Genomic DNA, 18,962 nt, shown 5'->3' with positions numbered 1-18,962 from the left:
TGGGAAGGTCTTTAAACTGACAATAAACAAAATAAACTGTCAAGAGGCATTTCACAAAGGTCAATTTATTTCCAGCAGAGAAGAATCTACACATGTGCTTGCCAAACTAGATACTTTGCTCTAGAAAATAAAACTCCTGAAGCCAGGAGATATGATGAGGAGCCCCACCCCATCCCCAAATACACACACACACACACACACACGCACATGCTCTTAATTGAAAGTGTCACAAACACACAAACGCTCTGAATTGACAGTGTGAGACTTCTGTGTGTCACAAGTTAATGAGCTCTCCTGGGAGAAGGAAGGTTGTTGATGTCAACCTGAGACATCACCTACTAGGTCCAACACAGAACGATATAGGAACACTTGAATCACGGGCCATTTTGCAAACTGAAAGGCAAATCAGGTAGGCAGACTACGTAGAACCAGGTAGGACCTGGATGGGCAGGAAGGAATGCAGAAGCACATTAACACACTGAAGCCATGAATCCTGAGGAGAAGCACAGGCTCAAACAGAATGTTAAGCTGAGAATGAATAAAAAATCAAGGTTATACTCAAACTAGCCTCTTGGCTCCTGGAAAAACCTTAACTCTGACTAAAATACTGTACAATCCCAAGGCATAGCTGAAGGGGGGGCAGAAGCAGTACCCAGATACTTTGTTTTTTCCAGCCCATGAGCTGACAGACAATTCAACAACATGGTTAAAAGTATGTCAGAAGTTCTCTTCATGATATTAAAAAAAAATGGTGCCAACTATACAGGCCACTTTTGAAAAGCAGCAGTTCATAAAATCTTTACAAGAAATTGGGAAGATCTCAGAAATGTCCACAACGAAAACTTCACTGTTGTTGCTTATAATTTTGGCATAAGAACTAAATTAGGGGCTGGAGCAATACTTTGGAAGGTAGGGCATTTGCCTTGCACGCTGCGACCTGGATTCCATCCCCAACATCTCCATATGGTCCCCCAAGCACCACCAGGAGTAATTCCTGAGTGCAGAGCATTGCTGGGTGTGACTCAAAAAGCAAAAAAGATAGAGAGAGAGAGAAAAAAAAGAAATAAACCAGCAGTGAAAACAGATATAAGGTTCTTTAAAATACTGAAACTTCCCTTCCTATGGATATTAGTATATTTACTGGTCTCAGAGCTTAATGTACTCTCAATAATATAGATGTGGCATATGCACCATAATATCTTACTAAAAATTATTCTGAATTCTGAAAACATCTGGATTCAAGGGTTTCAGTTAAGGGATTACAGACCTGTGCCATATGGTAATGTGTACATCATATATATTAGAAAAAATATCTTTGCTTCTATTCACTAGCTAAGATGCTCTAAATAGAACTGAAATGAACCAGCTGTGAGTTTCACTGTAAAGGGCATACACAATCAATTTGGATCACTTAAGCTTATTGAAGACTTCAACTCATAAAGCTCCAATAAGTCGGAATCAACAACTCCCGCACTCTTGTATTGTAATAAACAAGACTTTAATTGCCACTGAAACAATCATACAATGAACACTGACTTCAATGGCACGCTCAGAGACTTTTATATGAATATTCCTCTTGGCATTAACTCCAACTTCAGTATTTGGTAGTTGAAAGTGATTCCTATTAACATGACATGAACTTTTACTTAAGTTTCCAATCACAAACACAGAATGAATGTGGGAGAAAGAGCATACGTAAGAAGGCACAGAAGCTCTCTCAGATACTTTGACAGCTGGTCAGATAACCCAAACTTCCGAAGTCAGGAAGAGCTGGAAGAGGACATTACCACGACTGTTTTAATCACTGAATATTCTAAGCCCTTTGATTTTAAAGATACTTAATTTACCTGCAAAGTTCCTTTCACCACATGAAGCAATCTGCTCACAAGTTTCAGGGACTTTTTGTGACTTGCAGCTGGGGAAGGTTAAGTTATTATCATGTCAACCAAAGCTGCTCCTCACCTCTAGTCCTTAAGTAATTCCATTAATACTGGCAACGACCTTTTAAATCCGACCTGCACCTTTTAATCCCAATTGGACTTTGAAAATTACCTTTTATATCTTCATTTTGTTTGTTTGGGGCTGCTCACAGCATTGCTCAGGGCTTACTCCTAACTTTGCTCGAAGAGATCACTCCTGGTAGTGCTCAGGGTACAATATATTGTGTCAGTGATTGAACCCGGATCAGCTACTTGAAAGGCAAACACCCTACACCCGCTGTATTATCTCTTTGGCCCCTTACTTATTCTACCTTAAAAAATATTGTTATCTCTAGAGAGGCCCTCTGTTCATCTCGTAACAAAACATTCTTCTCTTAAAGAGACTGAATCAGAACAGAAATCACATGGCTATCTGTACGATTGCTTCTTCAATGTCTGTCACCACTACAGTATAAATACCAGTAGGGTAAGAACTACGTTTCTTTCTTCACCTTTACAACCCAGTGCACTCATACCAGGGGGCACTAAAAAAAAAAAAAAGTGCCCTGAGGAAGGAGTAAAGTTGAGCAGAAGAAGATGAGGGCAGCAGAGATCTACTACTTTGGGTCTCATCTGCCACATATGGAACTGTAACCTGAACTCTGATTTTCTTTTCTAAATGTAACTGAACTATAATGAGTGTTGGCCATGAAAGGGCATATTTTGTTGTACAAAGACCTTTCTTTTTCTATTTGGGAAATTTTTTTAAGTCCAGGATTTCAGCCAGGAAAATGAGGAGAAGTCTATTTTCTGGACTTCCAACATCTACAACGAAGTTGTTTTCGAAGAATTCCCAGAAAGAAGCAAAACCTCCACAGTTGACTTGCCATTGACACCCTTGGGAGCATATCTAGATTCTTGTGGGACATATGCTTAAAATTCATCCTGTAGCTGCAGAACAAGACAGCTGCTGAAAAAAAAAAAACCAGGGTGGTGATTTTTTTCAAGTGGAATCTAAGGAACCAGGATCAGCTATGCAGTTACCTGTAAGGTTATGCAGTTACCTGTAAGGTTATGCAGTTACCTGTAAGGTTATGCAGTTACCTGTAAGGTGATGTACATTTCCTCATGAAAAATCATCAGAGAAGACCGGCCAGTACAGAATGCAAGAGAATGCCTTGCATGCAGCAGCCCTGAATTTTATTCCTGACGTCACACACAGTCTCCTAAGCTCAGAGCTAGTAGTAAGTCCTGAGCACAGTCGTGTGTAACCAACCCCCACCCCCCGCCGGAAAAAATGGAATTTCTCAGGCACTGGTTATTCAAAATGTATTATAAAAAACGTCACACAACTAATCACTTCCTCGACTCTAGTCACATAGCAGTGTTAGCTTGTTTGGGATAATGGCCTCATATGGGAACTGTTCCATGAATTAAGATATATTGAGCATACACTTATACACTGATATATCTCCATACACTTCTGGATTCTAGACGGATACCACTGCCCAAAAACAGTAACAAACACAAGTGTCCCAAACAGTGCCAACTGTCCCAAGGGAAAAGACTATCTAGGGTTGAGAACCAAAACTATATACTACCAATTCCAGCAGAGTTTTCCACAGTAACACTTCTCTCAGGGTGGAGCGATAGCACAGTGGGTAGGGTGTTTGCCTTGCACTCAGCCGACCCAGGTTTGATTCCTCCATCCCTCTCAGAGAGCCCAGCAAGCTACTGAGAGTATCCCGCCCACACGGGAGAGCCTGGCAAGCTCTCCTGTATTCAATATGCCAAAAACAGTAACAACAAGTTTAACAATGGAGATGTTACTTCTGTCCACTCGAGCAAATCGATGAACAACTGGAGGGCAGTGCTACAGTGCTAACACTTCTCTGATTCACCCTGATCGCATCAAAAGCAATGTCCCTAGTTTTGATAAATTATACTTTCTTATTTTCACTTCAATGTCTCTGGAAAAAAGTTTAGTGATGTGGAAAAAAATAAAAAGTCTGAGGAGTTCAAACAGAATGAAAATTTCTAGGAGAACTGCTACTAACACAAAAGCTCAACTAAACTAATTTAACAAAAATACTGCAGACATGTTATGGGTATAAGTGAACAACTTTTCTGTGAACATTTGAAAGTGAAATTCAGTTGTGTTACCTTTGATCTCTGAAATGTCAGTCCTTCCAAATATATCCACTAAGTAATTTTAACATGTTTATCACATTAAAAACAAAAAAACAAGCTATAAACCAGATGGGCTTCAATGAGAAATCCAATTAATACTAACTACCATACCATCTGATATTACTTAAAAGAAATTCAAACAAACTGGTCAAACAGTAAGTCTGGGCATGATAGGTGCCATTTCTAATTAGATTCTGATTTAATAGCATTCTCTGGGTAACAACAACAACAAAACACCTTTAAGTATTCATTTAAAGAAATAAGCTTCCAAAATTACATTCACAGAATTTCTGCACTTTCCTGGAGTCACATAAAGGGAGAAGCAGAGCTGTCTGCTTCTGCATAAAAGAATAAAAGAGAAAAAAGAGGCTCCCACTTCCTAGCATTGTTGGTCTTCTTTTTCAGATATTATGGGCTGGAGCAATAGCACAGCAGGTAGGACCTTTGCTTTGAATGTATGAGATTTAAAGACGACCGCTGGACTAGAGCCGTTACCGACTGGATTCCACGGGATGTCAAAAGACCGCGTGGCCGCCCACCTACCAGATGGTCAGACTTCTTCATCAAGATCATGAACGATCGGTTTGAGGCTCTTCATGTTCCCAGAGCGAACAGATGCCATTGGGCTACACTAGCACGTGACAGGGACAAATGGAGACGTTACTGGCGCCCACTCGAGCAAATCGATGACTAACGGGAAGTTAAGTGACTAAGTGAAGTAACTGTACCTCACAGTGATTCACTAAAACAAACAAACAAAAAAAACCCACAAAAAAATCCCAAACAAACAACAAAAAATTGGTGATATTACAGAGCAATAGTACAGGGCCTAAAGGGAGTTGTCTGGCACACCGTCAACCCTGATATTATCCCTTGGCACTGCATATGATCTGTGAATACCACCAGGAGTGATTCCTGAGTGATCCCTGAGAAGAGAATCAGAGGTAAGCCCTGAGTACCTCCAAACCAAAATCATAAAAATTTAGTTTTGTTTCTAGTAATCAAGTTTCCCAGAAAAATCAAAAAACACTAAGACTTCTAAGAAATGATTCATTCAATAAGTAAGAAATGAGAGTCCATTAAGTAAAATCACACTTTTAAGACATAATGAGAGTCATCAGGGCAGGATGTTCCACTGAGAGGAGACAGAATTGATACTGGGAATTTATCAGATAAACTAGGAAAAAATAAAACTGGTATGAAGCACATTCTCAGAGTGGTTATTGCTGGTTTTTCCAGCTATCATAGATAATAAACAAATCCATAAGTGAATATGAACAGCTAAAAGAAAAGGATATTTTGCCTTAAGAATTAAGGCAAGCTATGAAACCAAATAAATTATATGTAATTAATTTCTCTTTGAGGAATTTTTAATCTAAGTTTCAAGGACGCTAGAGGGTATGTGAAGGGGTTGCAAGAATTAAAGCAAGCCATGAAACCTTATAAATTATATGTAAATCTGTGTGTAGAAACACATACATCTATTAAAAGGGGATAACATATATTCATCAGATTATCAAAATATATCATGACTTAAGTTACAAAAAAATCAAGATCTGTAATGTGTCTTGGTCACGTGGATACCAGAGGGTTGTGATACAAGTGCATGGCTCACATGTTTACATCTGAGATCACAATGAAACAACAGGCGTTATCGAAAACCACCGCATGTTTCAGTCTAGTCATAGGTTTGCATTTTTGGGGGGGAAGAGGGTATCACACCCAGCAATGCTCAGGGGTTACTCCTGGCTCTGAACGCAGGAATTATTCCTGGCAGTGCTTGGGGGGGCGGGGGGATAGGGGATGCTGGGGATAGAACCCAGGTCGGCCACATGCAAGGCAAACGCCCAACCCACTGTACGATTGGCCCCTAGTCATAAGTTTGACTGTACACCCATTTAGTTCTTCCACACAGTGAAAAGACTAGTCACACCATGATCAACCAACCAAGAAACCTATTTGTACCACCAACTGGTACGAATGCATCCTGATTTAATGGAGAAAATAAGGTTAGCAGTAAAAGGGATGTGTTAGCCCCTCTCAACATTAATAGAGAAGGCTTTTTTCCTCCTGCCTCCACCAGATAAAGGTGACCTATTATTCTCACTTTTTTTCTGTCCAGCATTATGGATCTTTACAAAAATTGATAAGGGAAGGCAAAATGGCACCTTCCACAACAGCAAAATGCATAGCAAGTCATTCACAACAATTTCAAGTCTCTTTCTCAAAATTTCCAGGACCAAACAAACTTTAGTATTGCTTCCTTACTGAGAAAAGTGCCATTATGGGACTCTTTTTTCATATGTTACTAACTTTTTCTCTTTTCTACAAAGTGGAAGTCAATTCTGAGAGTTTCATCTCAAATTTCACTTGTAGACAGCAAGATTTCAGAATGAGCAGTGAAAAGAAGCTGTCAAACTTCTGAAAACCATTAGCCAGGGCAGGGTCTAGTAGAACTGTATTGATGTCCATGACTTCTATATGCTTCCTCACTTAAATGAAGATGGGCAATTCGAGAATGAATAGCCACCCAACATTCTGCTTAGAAAACATTTCCAGAGACAAAAGTCCAACTGTGATTTGCAAAATGACTGGGGATTAAGACAAAGCATCTCATTCAAGACTCAAAACACATTGTACTTGGACATGTCCAGTTGCTCTCACCTCCACAGGAAACCGCCGGCCATTGATGCTGTGTTCAGACCCCACAGAGCCATTGCTATAGCCCCAGTGAAATTCCACCTTCTCAGCTTTGAATCTGCCAGGCAGGCCAGCACCACTGACAAAATAGTCGTCCTTCAGAAGGATGGCCACTGCATTAAATAAAACAGAAGGGGGAAAAGTGAGTTTCAAAATCAAACTTGACTTCTAATAAAGTCTATGATCAAATGAGGTGAATTTTCCCCTCTCTTACCTGTTTAAAAAATAAGTCAAAAACACCAGTTTGAATAATTTAGCATATCTGAGCTGCAGATACTCTCAATTTATCAATTCACTATAAATCATAAACATTCCACAAAACGGTTCTCAGAACCTCTTATACATTTCAGGGATAAAAAAAAAAAGAAAAGAAAAGGAGAGAATTACAGGAAGTTATTCTCAGTCAGGGTCTCCCAAATCTGCTTGATGTTTAAAATTATCTGCACTAAGATATTTCATCTTTTAAACAGAGATTCCTGGGGCTACCCCAAAATTCAAGGTTGACAATGAAGTAGGAAATATTCACGCAAAGCTAGATAATAAAGGAGATTCTATGACTAGAAAATATGGTCTCTAGAAATGAAATTTGCAGTTTCTTCCAATATGAAGGCAATAACAGCAGAAAGGTAGTTTGGATTGGGGAGAATATTAATTGTATCTGACAACAGTGCTCAGGAAAACACTGTAAAAATTCTACTCAAGGTACTCAAATAATTTTAGATAATGAGATTTACTTTTCTGCTTCTTTGGCTCCCACTATGATAAAATTTCCTTCGGTCCACCTCAAAGAAAAAAGCAATGCCAGTAATTGGCCAAGAGATGTTTCAAAGGGTGGAGCACGTGCTTTGAAAGTGGAAGCACTAGGTTAAAGTGGTCCTGCATGGTCCCCACCATGACAGAAACAACTCCAAAGCACCACTCGGTATGAAAGAGAAGAATGGTGTGGGGAGGAAGTTGGGAGGGGTAGGAAGTAAAGCATAAAATTTAGGGAGCGATCAACTCAAACCCCAAATTTCAAAAACATCTTCTAATTCATTGAAACCTGGAAAAGAGAAATAATAGAACTGAGACTTTCCTTTTTTAAAAATTTTTATCAGTGAAACACCATGAGATAGAGTTGTAGACTTACAAATTTTTGTGCTTGGGTTTCAATGATGAGAACTGAGACTTTCACTAGCAGAAATTTCTTTTCAAAAACAATATCCAAATTCACTAAAAGCAGATAGTATGAATTATGCAGCCCCCTTTTTTTCAGTTTTGTTTTCTAAAATAATCATTTGTGCAACAAAAAAAATTGCTCTGCTAAAGTCAACGTAAAGTGTTAAGATGCCAATCAGTATACTGAGTAGTCGTGATCAAAACTCAAACTTATTTTCATCTTAAGGAAGTGCTTGTCTTCTTCTTATTTCCTCTTCCTAACAAGACCCTAGTTAAGAGTTTCAAAGGAAATTCTGCATGAAAATTAGATCTCTATAAAACATAGGGGCTACACTAATGAACCATTTCTAAAACACAGCAATTAGTTTCAGCACTTTTCTAGATAAAGGAAGCATTAAAAGCACGTCAAGGAATCCTACTCCTATAAATCCCATTTTACGGTACTGAAAGGGCAGTTTTTCTTCAACTTCTGAAAAATGGACAGTGAATCTTCAATTAATGGGATAGCAAATTAAAAAACTATAAAAGGTAAAGGCAAGTGTTTCTTATACCAATTAAACATACACAAGCACTGATCCACCTTTTACTGTATGCTAGGGATCAGCAAACTTTTTCTCTAAGTGGCCATTTAATGCTCTATGTGTCATTGGATCTATTGCCAACTAAACCTGGTCGTTGTGGCACAGAAGTAGCCAAACAAAGAACACATAAGTGAATGGGGCTAGCTGCATTCTAATATAACTAAAATTTGGATATAATTCCAAATGTCACAGAATGTGATTCTTTAAATGTTTTCAACCATTACAAATTATGGAAAAGGGCCAGAGGGTGATCATGTGGGATACCTAAAATAGATCAGCTCCTGAATTCAAAATATTTGTGCATCAGATAAGTAATGTCTTCAATACAGTTAATTACACTCAATCTGTTATAAATTCTATACATAACATTTTGTATCAAAAGGATGAAGGCAAAGCATTTTGACTGCATCTGTTCGAATACACACAGGGATTGAGTAGCGTCTTATAAAAAGTTGATTTTACCTGAATCATTAATGTCTCTGTCAGGGGTCATTTTACTTGTTTTATATAAATAATGAAAACCATAATATGGGTACTGTACAATATCAACCATTAATCTTGTATTTCATTTTATAGCTTTTCCCAGGAGAACACACAGCATGCTATATACATGGGCCCTCCCCATCTGAAGATGGCTTACAGTTTAATATACATATAAAAGTAGGCAGAACTTTCTAACTATTATGTAACAGTCTCCTGATAAGTACTGTATATGTAGCGGTGTTTTGAGACAAAGGTTGTTACTACAGAACACAGGAACAGGAAGAGCTTAATTCACAGACAACAAACGTGGGGCTAGAAGACCACTGTACCACTTAATTGGGGCATTTAGATTTGCCTATACCTCCAGTATCCACAAGCACTCTGTGTCCACAACCTACTGAGCAAGGCTGAAAGATGCTGAAGGAAATCACACAGGAAAAGCACTGAAAGCATGGACCAGCAAGCAACTCAGGAGGTAAAGCCTACTGGCAGTTGCCTTTCATCTCATAAGAATAAAGATGGATGTAGCTAACGGTCATAGCACAAAATGCAACCACATAGGTCTAATCTAACTCAGAGTTTTCTGACAGAGTTCCATTTTATTATCATTATGTGGGTACGCCCAACAGTGCTCAAAAACAGTGATCATTGATTATGTCCAGGTCAATACTGGGGAGCTTCTTCAAATGGTGCTCAAGGTATCAGGTGGTGCCAGAGATCAAATCTGGGCCTCTTGCATGCCATGCATAAGCTCCAGTCCTTTCAACTATCTCTCCAGCTCTAGTGGTCCATTGTATTTCAAAAATGTCTTCCCAACAAGGAAAAAGGGACATTGGGCAGGGTTGGTGTGACTCAAATACTTGCTAGGAAGTCGAAAGACTTAAGTAAATGCTCTGAATTCATCTTAAAGAGTGCAAAAGATTATTTCTTGATTGTTGGTACTGATTAATCATATATCTAATTACTTCTATTCCTTGGATTGTATCCAGAAAAAAATACTTCAATTTGATGCAAATATGCCATGCATATGGTTCTGATACTCATTTTCCACTTTGACTCAAAAGTAAGTAACTTGGAAAGAGAATTCAATTACTATGGTACTGTTGGTAAATTTTCAAATTATAGACATATATACTGAAGCCTATCCATGTATGCCCCTCATACCACTCACATATTCGTGTCTATAAAGTATACTTTGATTTCCTTTCCGGAGGCCAGGGTTCAATCCCCAGCATCAGACTGTTCCCTTTGCATTTCTGGGAGCAGCTCCAAGCCAGGAGTCAGGAGTAGCACCATCAACTCAAAAAAAAAAAATTCGCTGGCCTACCATCAAGAAATATGACCCCTGATTTTAGTCTTCTACTAATTTTCCTATTGGTATTCACATTTGTCTTAAAAATTATTCATCAAGAAATTTACAAGGGAAAAAGGAAAATCAGCAGTCAAATCAACAATAGAAGCAGCCCTGTAAATGGGAAAGGCAGAGACAGGTGTGCGTTCTACTCCAGTGAGACTTGGTGTAGGGACTAATGGGAATTGCTCCAAGTGAGCATTAAAGGATTTCTCTTGGAAAAGTACTTAGAGGGGAAAGAAGGTCATGCGAAAGTTCTGGGAACATGGAATCAACTAGGAGGAGGCCAAGGTGACTGGTGCCAAGAGGAAGCTACATGCTGGAGGACAGAGAAAGTAACAGGGGGCAGTAGGCAATTGTTAACTCCCAAAGAAATGCAAAGTCTTCCGCCTAAGTGATTCCGAGACCTAGGTGATGGAATGAGTAAGAAATGAGAAGGAGAGAAATGAGAAAGAAAGTGGGAGATCCATACTGAATAAGCCTAAGGAAGTTCAATCACTGGTTAATTAGTGGGGAAGGCCTAGTAAGAAAGCAAAAAAAAGTATGTAGAAAATAGTGACAAGGTCACCACAATGAGAAGGACATGAGACATGGTGATGGGAATAAGATCAGATATTCGATATTCAGACAGACATGGGGTTATAACTACTAAGTCGAGCAATTGTGGACAAGTTGATCCTTCAATCAAGTAATATACTGAAGATGAGAATGTGCAAGATCTGAGGCCTAAAAAACAAGCAAGTGCCAAATCCTCAAATCAAAATTAGATACGCAACTCAACTTATAAATAAGCACTGCATCTCCGCTGGAAAAGTAGACTTTCAGAGTGTTGGAAGAAGATAGAAGCTGTTGATTTTGGGGGGAGAGTTGCGGGGTGAGAAAGAGAGAAAGAAAGAAAGAATGAAAGAAGAAAGAAAGAAAGAAAGAAAGAAAGAAAGAAAGAGAGAGAGAAAGAAAGAAAGAGAGAAAGAAAGAGAGAAAGAGAAAGAAAGAGAGAAAGAGAGAAGGAAAGAGAGAAAGAGAGAGAGAGAAAGAGAGAAAGAAAGAAAGAAAAAAAGAAAGAAAGAAAGAAAGAAAGAAAGAAAGAAAGAGAAAAAGAGAAAGAAAGAAAGAAAAAAAGAAAGAGAGAAAGAAAGAAAGAGAAAAAGAGAGAAAGAAAGAGAGAGAGAGAGAGAAAGAAAGAAAGAAAGAAAGAAAGGAAGGAAGGAAGGAAGAAAGAAAGAAAGGAAGGAAGGAAGAAAGAAAGAAAGAAAGAAAGAAAGAAAGAAAGAAAGAAAGAAAGAAAGGAAGGAAGAACAACAGGTAGAGCACTTCCCTTGCACAAGGCCACCTGGGTTTGATCCCTGACACCCAATATGGTTCCCTATATTGGGGAATTTTTAATAATTATAAAAATGCCAGGAATGATCCCTGAACACAGAGGTAGCAGTAAACTCTGAGCACTGTCCAAATAACAAGAAAATAAACAAACCAATAAATATTAGCAGACATGAAACTGAGCTAGCAGAGTCTGAGAGCTAGCTATCTTAAAAGGCGGCCATGTGTGCTTCACTTCGGTACAAGGGGTAGTTCCGTATCTCACACCACCTGAACCCCCAAGCACTGCTGGGAGTGACTCTCAAGTAATGTACCAGGAGCAGCCCCTATGCATCTACCAAGTGAGATCTTAAAACAAATCAAAGCAAACAAACTGATTAGGAGTCCAGTCAATGAGGGGACCCAGTGAAATAGTTCTGACTGGAATTAGAACACAAGTATGATTAATCAGACAAAAAGACCCCGAACATTTGGTCCTCTGAAATAGAGTATTTAAAAAAAATAAAAAGTCAAAGTATTTTTAATACACCACAAAAGAATGAATCTTTTTTTTTAATTAAACTTAAAATTTCTTTTCTGGGCAACCTTGAGCTAACTAAAGATGCTCTGGGGTATTACAAAGTCAGGTTGGGCATGCCCAGTGTAAATGGTGCTGAACACCCAGATGTTTCCAAACATCTGTCTACTTGGCTGATAGTATGCTTTTAATTAGAAAGCTTGGCAGTCTCTCTCTGAGCAATATGACCCATTTATTATTGACACAAACAAAACACAGTGCTAAAAAGAAGCCACAATCCAGGAATAAGGACTCCACATGAGTTTACCTTCATGCCCAAATTTATAAAGATCAAGGGTCATGATAAAGTCAGTTGAGAGCAGGGATGGAAGAATAAAAATTATTAGAAACTCCATTCTTTGGCATCTATCCCAAGAACACAAAAACATTAACCTGAAAAGATATTTGCACACCCTTGCTTTTGCAGAGCTATTTACAATAGTTATGGTTTGAAAGCAACCCAAGTGCCTCAAACAGAAGAGAAGAAAATGCAGTACAGACACACAGCAGAATACTATTGGCAAGAAAAAATGGAACCTTGCAGTTTGATACAATCTGGATGAAACAAGAGGGTACAATGTATGCTAAGCAAAGTGAGTTGGGAAAAAACAAATACCAGAAAATGGCCCTCATATATGGCACATAAAGAATAGGGATGAATGGAGACGTTACTGGCACCCGCTCGAATAAATCGATGAATAACGGGGATTAAGTAATTAAGTGATTAAGTGAAAGAATAGACAGATATCAGTGAATAGAAACCCTGAGATTCTGCTTATGGATTTGAGTCAGCTAAGAGGCTGAGCTGGAGCGATAGCACAGCGGTAGGGCGTTTGCCTTGCACGCAGCCAACATGGCCCACCCGAGTTCGATTCCTCCGCCCCTCTCGGAGAGCCTGGCAAGCTACCGAGAGTATCTCGCCTGCACGGCAGAGCCTGGCAAGCTCCCCGGGACGTATTCGATATGCCAGACACAGTAACAACAAAGTCTCCAATGGAGATGTTACTGGGCCCGCTCGAGCAAATCGATGAACATCGGGAGGGCCTTTACCTTTACCTTTAAGAGGCCTGAAGTGAGTGGCAGACCAGAAGGGACCTAGGGTAAGTGGTGGAGAGAAACTGGCATTCTGGGTGTGGTGTGGTAATAGCATATGACAAATACTAATATTAATATCATTGTAAATCATGAAACCCTTAATTAAAATTATTTTTGATGTTACAAACTCGAAGAACATATACTTGGGTAATGAAGAATATATTTGACTGGATGTTTGAGTGACCTGCCCACCCCAAAAGTAAACTAGGAACAAGGACTTACTGAAACAAAGAGCTACTGAGGGGCTGGAGCGATAGCACAGTTGGGTAGGGTATTTGCCTTGCATGCAGCTGACCCGGGTTTGATTCCTAGCATCCCATATGGTCCCCTGAGCACCGCCAGGAGTAATTCCTGAGTGCAGAGCCAGGAGTAACCCCTGTGCATTGCTAGGTGTGACCCAAAAATAAAAAAATAAAATAAAGAGCTACTGAGACTGAGATTACCTCCTTTAGCAAGAAAACCTCCATTCCCAAATCCAATAAGCAAAATACTCAAAACTTTTAAACACTGTAAAATCCTGGTTCTTATCATTACTGGGTAAGAGGGAGGAAAACAGTAATGAGGAAGAGAAAGGGGTCAAAATGAGGAGCAGAGACTTTGAAGAGGTAAAAGATGAAACCTTGCCACCAGGTAGGGAAGTGTTAGGAGGCCTAAGAAGTCCTGAAAATGAACCAGAAAGACACAGTTCAGTCACTGACAGAATGGAATCAGAATACAAAGAGAGTTCGGGTGATAGCTCAAAGGTAGTAGGTGCTTTGCAGGCTACAAGGAGACCCAGGTTCAACCCAGGAACCTGTGGTCCTCTAAACATCATTAAAGAGGGTCCTACAGAGCAAGGCACTGGAAGTAACCCCTGAAAACCTCCATATGTAGAGCCTGCATGAAAATTCTTCAAATGCCAAGAGGAGAAACCCAAAGGGAAAGATAAAAAGGCAGGTGCACAGTTCCTAGAAATTTCCTGGCCAATGTCTATAGAGTTAAAAGGCTATTTATTTCACAGTACTCTGATACTTGTTGATATCAACTAAGAAACACAGCTTCAGTGTGGGTCAGGCATTTTGAGATTAAATTATCTGTCATAAAAATCATCAATGAAAACCTGAAGGGGAACCCACGGCATTAGTGGGTGCAGACCCTGTGTAAGGCTCTGTCAGTTTGTTCTCCGCCTTTGAAACAAATCATTAACTCTCTAAAGGTCAAAGGCAGCCTGTAGCTTAAGCAGTGAGTTACGGTGGCCACAGAACACAGAATGTCCTTCCGGTTAAGAGATTTGAGCTGGATGTAGCAATCATACCTTAGGAAGGAGCAGAGCAGCTGGGCAAAATCCTCATCCCATGTACCATAGGGAAATGACTAAGACTATGTATATTTAGTTTTCCTTCTATCAGCACAAACAAGGTTGTTCTTCTCTCAGTGTAAGACAGTAGGTGCTTATGAAGGCATGACTATAACAGTTCAAGAGTCACATAAAATAAACATAACGGATCTTCAATACAGATATAAAATTTGAGGGGGATGGAAGTTTGGACTACTCTTGGAGATGCTCGGAGCTGACTCTTGGCTCTGTGCTCAAGGTTCACTCCTGGCAATACTCAGGAAACTACATGTAGTGCTAAAGATAAAACCAGCATCAGTGACGTGCAAGATAAGTGTCTTACCCCTGCACCATCTTTCCAGTCCACAGGAACAAATTCTGCAGGTACCAAAATGAAGTAGATTATAGACATTAACCTGCTTAAGTACATCTATATATACCCACAGATCTACTTTTATTAACGTAACCACTAATTTTTTTTAACTAATTGATGCAAGCACTGTAGTATATTAAGACCAACAGAAAGGACTGTAAGCTCCCCTCCCCCGGCCCTGCTCCCCCTCACCCCCCACACACAGAGTAAACCAATACAAAGTGCAAAGTGAGAAAACAGAAACCACTGTAGCAAGGCAAAAATACAGTAACTATTTTTGGTGCTGGTAGAGATGAAGGTGCAATAACTTTGTATACCAAATATATAAACAATAACACAACTGTAAACCATGTTACTTCAATGATAATGAAATTTCCATTTATAAGAAAGCAAACATTCATTTTTTGTAATTGGTGTCAGATGAAAGACAAAGTGATTTTTTAGAAAATGTCCTCTCAATACTTAGAATTCATAAGAAACCATGGCTTATTAAAATACATCACAAGTACCATCTAAGCCTTAAATTCTGATCATTTAGCTAAATACTAATGCCATGAGCAGCAAGATTATCTTGAAATGTTCTTGATGAATGCATTATCTTTTCATTATATAAAAATGAAAGAAAGGGAAATAACTTTAGATGAAATTCAATGAGAAATGGCACCACAATAGACAGTTATGGCTCCTCAGGAAGAAATACGGGGGCGCTATCTGTCTTGTAAAGATATTTCAGACAACTTTGGAGAACTGGGTTAGGTGCAACCAGTTGTTCTACTGATTTTGCTGGGTTTAATATACAGCACTCATAGGAGTTCAAGACAGATGTGAACATTAATACTATTTTAGGGAAAGTTACTGTCTGTATGTAATAGGTTTCTTTAAATATTACTTTCTATATTCATATTTTAACATACAAAAGACAGTCTATGCTACAGATAAGTAACCTGTAAATTTTCATGAGAAAAAAAATACGTCTTCCTGACTGTATGTTTGAGAGCTATGAGGTTCAGGAAGTTACTTTTAAGGAAGAACATTATGTTATCTAAACATTAATAACTAATAAAATGCTTTTCTTTCATCAAGGCATGCAACGTTAGATATAAAATTAACACAACAAAGATACACCTTATGGCTTATAATATATAGGTTTTTACATTTTCCTCTGATAATTATAGATTAACTTGGAATTGTAAGAAATGATACAAGGATCCTATGTTCGTTCTCTCAGTCTGGTTTTCCCAAATGGCAATACCTTGCAAAAATACAATCGAGAGGGTGTTGGGATTCAGCAGCAAAGAACAGGCTGAGCATGTGTGAGGACCTGATACCAAACACACACACCCTCAAAAAATAAAAAGAGAAAAAAAATCTATAAATAAAATTAAGTATGGACTGAAGAGCTCCCAGGTAGTACATGAGTCCTGGGGACTCCCAGCAAGTCTTGCCAAACTGGGCCAAATAGTTCATTGTTAGAGCTCATTGATGAAATCCAGCAGAGGCCTTATACTGTGCAGTATTTCACTGGGGGATTCCCAGGGCTACCTATGGCAGAGTTTGGGAGTCTTCTGGGGGAGACCATATAGTATTGAGCACTGAAGCTGGATGGATGCATGCACAGCCCCAAGCAATTTCCTCATACCTAGCATTTTTTAAAACTGATATTATCCAAGTGGGTTATCAATACTAATCCTGAAGGATATTGCCATGTTTAATTTAAACGCGCAGCATCCTGGATTAGATGTGTATAAGTATTCAATAGGTCCAAAGAAAATAAAATAACTGAACCTTCAATCTCAAAGGAAATGGAAAATTTATGAGCTCAGAATGCGTTTCAGGAAAATCCCAAGAATTGTGAAAGAGAGAGAGGAAAGGCATGCGACTCAAGTGGGCAGTACATGCTTTACAAGTCTGTGGCCTCGTCTATGGTCCTGGTCTTCAGACTCACACACTTCATTCCCAGCACTACCAGTCATGGGCATCACAATAATAATAATAACATTAACTACAGGATGCAAGATATTTCTGGGTTTGTACTTATCAAAACCAACAATCACAAACCAGGTTTATTTCTGAGCTCAAGTTTGTGCATTTTTGAGAGAAGGTTTGGGCCATGCCTGGTGGTACTCAGGGACTGCAGCTTTCATATTGCTCTGGGAGAGTCCAGGTGTCGCTGGTGAACTACCTGACTTGAGGGAGAGAATCCAGTCCTCCAACATGTAATGCATGGCATCTACGCTTTAGCTGTCTTTTGTAGTTGTAGTTTTTGGTAGGGCGTTTGCCTTGCACGCAGCCAACATGGCCGACCCAAGTTCGATTCCTCCGTCCCTCTCAGAGAGCCCGGCAAGCTACTGAGAGTATCTCGCCCGCAGGGCAGAGCCTGGCAAGCTACCTGTGACGTATTTGATATGCCAAACACAGTAACAACACAGTCTCCAATGGAGATGTTTGGATGCTATCCAGCAATTTTTTTGATCGTTGATGGATGTCGGAACTCCGGATTCTTTCTCTCATTTAAGTGAAACGTGATATTCCAAGCATAGCTCTTTCTATTCTTCTTTGGGAGACCTGAATAGCGTTCTCCTCTCTAAGGCATATGTTAATGAGGAAGAACAGTGGAATCAAAGAGATGTGCCCGGAGCCGGAGGTTCTTCGTCCTCTTAGCTATTTCTTCGATGTTCTTGAAGGCGTTCCAAGCCGCTCTCTTCCTCCTGCGCAGCTCGGGTGCCAGGTCATTTGTCATGTTGACTTCTCGACCTAGGTAGACATAGCTGTGCATTCGGAGATGGTCGTTCCGCTGAGAGCGAATGGGGCATCAGGAACGAGGCTGTTTCTCATAAACATTGTCTTCGTAAGATTCAGCTGTAGTCCTACCTTTCCACACTCACGGTCGAAGTCGGCCAGCATTTGTGCTGCCTGGCTGATGTTTGGTGTTATTAAAACAATGTCATCAGCAAAGCAGAGGTGGTGTAATTGCCGACCATCTATCTTCACTCCCATTCCTTCCCATTTCAGTTATCGCATGATGTTCTCGAGGGTGGCACTGAAGAGTTTCGGTGAAATGGTATCACCCTGCCGCATCCCTCTCTTGACATCAACGATCACTTCTTTGTAGAATGGTGAGATCCTGGTAGTGAATCCACAATACAGTTCACGGAGGATCCTGATGTATTGGGCTTGAATGCCCCGCTTGGCTAGGGCTTCAATGACTGCTTCCGTCTCAACAGAATCAAAGGCCTTCTTTAAATCAATGAACTCTCATTTGCCATGGTGTCAAAAATCAGATGGGCTGGTCACGTAATGAGATTTAAAGACGACCGCTGGACTAGAGCTGTTACTGACTGGATTCCACGGGATGTCAAAAGACCGCGTGGCCGCCCACCTACCAGATGGTCAGACTTCTTCGTCAAGATCCTGAACAATCGGTTTGAGGCTCTTCATGTTCCCAGAGCGAACAGATGCCATTGGGCTACACTAGCACGTGACAGGGACAAATGGAGACGTTACTGGCGCCCGCTCGAGCAAATAGACGACTAACGGGAAGTTAAGTGATTAAGTGATCCAGCAATACTCAGAGGGTACTCTTGGTTCTGCACTCAGAAACTATTCCTGGCAGTGCTCTGGGAAAAGCCTATGTGATGTCAGAAGTGTATGCAAGGCAAAATGGCCTATCCACTGAACTCCCACTCCAGACCAGCCTTTCAGTTATTTCCCTGGCCTGAATTCAAATGTTCTAAACCACCAGAAATACTCTTTTAATCGATAAAAAAGTGGGGGGGTTGTATATAGCTCAAGGGACTAGGGCACATGCATAGCACCTCTGGCACCCAGGCTTTGCCAAGTATAAAATCCAAACACTGAATTAAGAGTAACACCTGTTTTGAAGCCTTAAGCATAAGAGAAAGAACACATGGAGGGTGTGGGATC

General features: G+C 39.9%; 1 protein-coding gene across 3 annotated transcripts in view; it reads right to left on the bottom strand.

The window, feature by feature from the left end:
- Positions 1 to 18,962, bottom strand: part of PTPRG (protein tyrosine phosphatase receptor type G) — an 822,933-nt gene that overhangs the window by 333,327 nt on the left and 470,644 nt on the right. For all 3 annotated transcript variants that reach the window (XM_056129040.1, XM_056129043.1, XM_056129042.1), the window contains exon 4: positions 6,774 to 6,922. In XM_056129040.1, the coding sequence (XP_055985015.1) occupies positions 6,774 to 6,922 (149 nt within the window). The remainder of the gene's footprint in view (positions 1 to 6,773; positions 6,923 to 18,962) is intronic.

The sequence above is a fragment of the Sorex fumeus genome, unplaced genomic scaffold (genome assembly GCF_029834395.1).
Source record: "Sorex fumeus unplaced genomic scaffold, SorFum_2.1 ptg000072l, whole genome shotgun sequence".
NCBI classification, from domain to species: domain Eukaryota; kingdom Metazoa; phylum Chordata; class Mammalia; order Eulipotyphla; family Soricidae; genus Sorex; species Sorex fumeus.
Note: the sequence above shows the minus strand (reverse complement) of the source record. Positions and strands in the feature narration are given on the sequence as shown.